General features: G+C 48.9%; 1 protein-coding gene across 1 annotated transcript in view; it reads left to right on the top strand.

The window, feature by feature from the left end:
- LOC112551378 (C-type lectin domain family 7 member A-like) overlaps nt 1-4,737 on the top strand; it is a 37,819-nt gene that overhangs the window by 17,692 nt on the left and 15,390 nt on the right. Inside the window, exons 5-6 of the mRNA XM_025212110.1 lie at nt 1,500-1,657; nt 2,307-2,411. Coding sequence (XP_025067895.1) covers nt 1,500-1,657; nt 2,307-2,411 — 263 coding nt within the window. The remainder of the gene's footprint in view (nt 1-1,499; nt 1,658-2,306; nt 2,412-4,737) is intronic.

Raw genomic sequence — 4,737 nt, 5'->3', positions numbered from 1 at the left:
CTTTCCCTATTAAACTGTATATGGCTAAGTTCCAGTTGGTCTTGGCTCTACTCTGTAACGGATAGGAGGAAAGCTGCTCCCCCATAAGCAGCTTCCCCTCCCATAGCATGCTAACACCTGCTAAACACCTTCATTTGGAGAGGGGGTACCTCATCTGAGTACCACCTGGGTTACATTTACCACCCAGGTTACGCTACCCTCTCAGCCCTGCCGGTCCCTCTCACTCCTGACCTGCACCCCTCAGCCCTGCCAAACCAAAAACCCAGTTCAACAAAAAGTAATTTTAATTAACTTGAGTCTTGAACTGCCTGACCCATAACAATTTGATCTTTGCCACAAAGTGCATGTGAACACGGGGAACAATTTTTTTTGGAATCCAAAAAAGTTGTATTTTTCATTAATTTGAACCTTGAACTAAATCACCCATGGGCAACTGGTGCCACCCTAGTCAGAGGGGGCACATGCAACCCAGGTTGGGGTGGAGTCCCATTGTGGCCGATTACGACAACCAGGAAGCAGCTGTGGCACTCCTGGACGTGGCTGCGGTGCTCCCAGAAGTGCCTGCAGCACTTCATCTGGTGCTCCTAGTCCCTGGGCAGTGCTCACTGTGGGGGCACCGGCACTCCTGCCTGTTCCCCCACCTGTCACCTAAGCAGGGAGTGCGTCCTGTCAGGGGGTGCACCAACTCTCTCAGAGGGTACACATGCATTCCCATGCACCCCCTACACGTTGCCACTGAAATCACCAGTAAAAATTTGCAAGATTAGCCCCTGGAGTCTTGTTGAAGTTTTGTAATAGAAAGTCAATGTATTTCCATGGATTATCAAGTGAAACCAAGTGGCACCTGGGGGTGTCATAGTTGCAAAGCAGGGATGTTCACCAGGATCTGGGGGAACGATTGTTCACCAGAGTGCCCCAAGGGATGACAAGGTTGAATGGTTATAAACTCGAGCAACACTGTTTCAGGCTGGATATAAGGAAGAATTTCTTTACTGTCCGAGCCCCGAAGGTCTGGAATAGCCTGCCATCAGAGGTGGTTCAAGCACCCACACTGAACACCTTCAAGGTAAATTTGGATGCTTATCTTGCTGGGATCCTATGACCCCAGCTGACTTCCTGCCCCTTGGGTGGGGGGCTGGACTCAATGATCTTCCCTTGGCCCCTTCCAGCCCTCATGTCTATGAAATCTATGAAATCTATGAAAACCACGTTTTCGGGTATAGGTCAGATCCATGTTGAAAATTTAAAACAATAAAAAAACCCTCATGGAAGAAATTCAGGAGCTAAAAATAAAACATGTCAGAGGTGTTTTAAATTACCACAATAAAAAAAAATCTAAAACAATAAATCAGTTGACAGCATGGATACACAGATGCTATTTAGTTATCTTAATGGTGATTTTTTTGTCTCATGGACACAGGAAAAGCATAATGTGGTAACAGGAGAGGTGTAATGTGGGCAAATGCCCACAGACCCACCAATTCCTCCTCTCATCCCAGCCCAGCCCAGCCCAGGCCTGAATCACTTCTAGCCATGTCTAAACCAGCTGCACTGGACCTGCTGGAAATGCGTGGGCAGGAGGGCACCTCATCAGAGCTCAGACTAGAAACTCCTCCAGAGCTGCAGAGAGAGACGCCGCAGCATGCTGGGCGCACAGGTACTGCGTGGGGCAGGGAGGGGCTGTGGGGCAATCAAGTGCACTTGGCTCAGATGAGAGCCCAGCCATTGCGATTCCCCTATGTCACGGTAGTACATGATAGAACAAGATAGAAGGAAGATACCCCAGCTCTCCCCTCAGTGCTGTTTGCTCGCTCCCTTGTGCCAAGAATGCTCCAGTACATGAAGGAAATGGCTGTGGTTGCTCTTGCCTACAGTCCTGCCAGGGCACAGGTCATCTCCTGAATCCAACCCTGCACTGGTCTGTTGTGCAGAATAATCTGGTGAACTCCACCCCGTGTTGTACAGGGTCACATGCATCTATCTGGGACTGCTACCTGGAATTCATCTCCTAACCCAGGGAGAGTTTTCTAACTGAGAGGTAGGGCTGGAAGAGGGAGCAAAAACTGCTTGACTTCCAGCTCCAGCAGCTCCATGCACACACTTCTACCAAAACATCCTCCTTGCTGTCCTGTCACAGGGACTGTCCAGTGAGGGGGACACTCTTGAGGAGTCTTCTTCTGTGATTTGTTGTATTCTGGCTTCTAGGTTCAGGAAATGCTCCAGTGCACTCCAGCCCACCCTCACTTCATAGGTGGGATGCGTTTCCCTGTCATCTCTTTTGTGTTTTTCTTCTCCCTCTCTTTTAGAGCCAGCCCCAGGATCTTCCCCATGGTCCCCCATTCCACTGATACTTGGGATAATGTTGCTGTGCCTGCTTTTGCTGATCACTGTCAGGATCTATGGTGCCCAGGGTAAGTATGTAAGGGGACCTGGAGCTCCTTATATCCTTCTCTGTAAGCTTATGCAGAGTGGTAGGGGTTAGATCAACAGATGTGGAAGTCTTGGTGACATACGTCTCAGGAACAGAAGTAGATGTTCTGTCTTTGCTCCTTTTACCTGCACAGCTTCACTTCAGGAAGTGTTTTCTTTTAACAATTACAATGGTAAGGTGTAAAAGAAACAAAGTGTAATCCACTGGAAAATTCAAATAGCTCTGGAAGCTGAAAAATTCATTGGTGTGGAATGAAACTGAAGACGCACATGAGAACTGTAATGAACCCCATGAAAATTCACTGAGACAGAGGCAAACAAGGGTAGTTTAGTTGGCAGGTTTAGGAGCAGAATATTTCATTTCTTCAGAAATTCTAAATGTGTTCAATGTTCCTAAGTGGGTTTTGAAGTTACCATTAGAACACATTAAGTGCACTTAAAATGCTGGCATCTGAGCATTCAATCGGGGTTACAGGTGCTAAATATTCCCATAATGTAGCAAATTTAGGCCTTTTCAAGTGAGGAGTATTTCTTGACCATATTAAGTAACATGTGGTACGTTAATGTGGGACCATTCCATGGAAATAAGATGATTAATTATGGTCATAGGTTTGGGACTCACAGTCCGCTGGGTCTGGTGGGTCCCGTGGTCTTAACCGAAAATGTAGCTGATTTCTATTCTCAGGCCTTGGACTGCATGGAAACTGGACCAAGACTCTGGTGCTTAGTGACCATTAATGTGCAACTTAGTAAACTTTCTAAGTTGCTTATTAATGCTTACTAGGATCTAGATATTAGGGGTGTGTGAAGCTTTGGTCCCTGATTCAATTTGGTGGATATTTGGCTCAATTTGGTGGCAGAATCCGAATTGAATCAGGGGACCCTTTAATCTCTCCGAATTGAATTGGAACCATCCAAATTGATTTGGAAAGATTCAGAAAGATTCAGAGATTTGGACATAGAGACAGCTTTAAATGTTTTTTCTACATACCTCCAGGTAGCAGGTGGCTCTTGAATGCTGCAATGCTGGGGTGCACAGAGTGTCCCACAGAAGCACAGGGGGCTCCCCAGTGCACTTGGCAGCAGACCTGGAAGTGGACCAGAAGCACTTCTGGTCCACTTCTGGGTTTGCCGGGGAGCATGCAGGGGCCTCCCGTGCTCCCCTGGCTCAGTGACTGGTGCCTCCTGGGTCTGGGGAGGGGACCTGGGGTCCCCCCATGGCTGATCATACTTCTGATCCACTGGAAGTACTTCTGGTCCACTTCTGGCTTTGCTGCCGAGCAAGCAGAGGACCCCTCTGCACTCCTGTGGGATGCTCCATCTGCCCCAGCATCGCAGCTTTCACAAGCCGTGCTGGTACCTTGAGGCACGTAGAAAAAACTTCTGGGTTTGCCAGGGAGCATGCAGGGGCCTCCCGTGCTCCCCTGGCTCAGTGACTGGTGCCTCCTGGGTCTGGGGAGGGGACCTGGGGTCCCCCCACGGCTAATCGTACTTCCGGTCCACTGGAAGTACTTCTGTTCCACTTCTGGCTTTGCTGCCAAGCAAGTGGAGGGCCCCTCCACACTCCTGTGTGATGCTCCATCTGCCCCAGCATTGCAGCTTGCACGAGCCATGCTGGTACCTTGAGGCATGTAGAAAAAACGTTTAAAACTGTGCCTATGTCCAAAGTGCTGATTCTCCGAATCTAGTCCAAACTCAGCATTGAATCTTCAGATTCGGATTTGGCTGAATTGAATTAGGGACAATGATACCCCTACTAGATATAACACATGGTAAGTGACAAGCCCAGACCCATGAGTCCCAGAGCACTGGAGAAAAAAGACAAATTTTGGGTTATTCACAGAATTATAGAATAGAATCATAGGCATTTTTACATAGGCTCCTGACACTTCATCGGGCACTTTAAATTAGCAATACGCCCTAATGAAAAACATCTGGTGCTGTGTCAGGTGCAGGTGTGTAAGTGGTGCAGCATGCAAATGGCAGCAATACGCTTTGAACTAAAGCACGTCAAATGTGTTTTAGTTCAAAGCGCACCACCTGCCATTTTCTCAATGCTGATGCATACTGTACTGTGGCGGGCCAGTAGGGGGCGCTCCTGCGTTGAGCCGCCCACCTCCCTGCTCCCGACCACCTTCCAGGCTCCGAGTGCCTCCCTTAGGGTGCCTCCCGTCTGGCCAACCCCTTCCCTGGAGCACACCCGCTAGCCTGGGGTTCCCGCTGCCACCATCCAAGGCTCTGGACTCACTTCTGGCTCTGCGCACCTTGGAAAACACAGGCCTGATCGTCCAATGGGTGCTAGACCCA

This window comes from Alligator sinensis, unplaced genomic scaffold, assembly GCF_000455745.1.
Source record: "Alligator sinensis unplaced genomic scaffold, ASM45574v1 scaffold21_1, whole genome shotgun sequence".
Classification (NCBI taxonomy): domain Eukaryota; kingdom Metazoa; phylum Chordata; order Crocodylia; family Alligatoridae; genus Alligator; species Alligator sinensis.
Note: the sequence above shows the minus strand (reverse complement) of the source record. Positions and strands in the feature narration are given on the sequence as shown.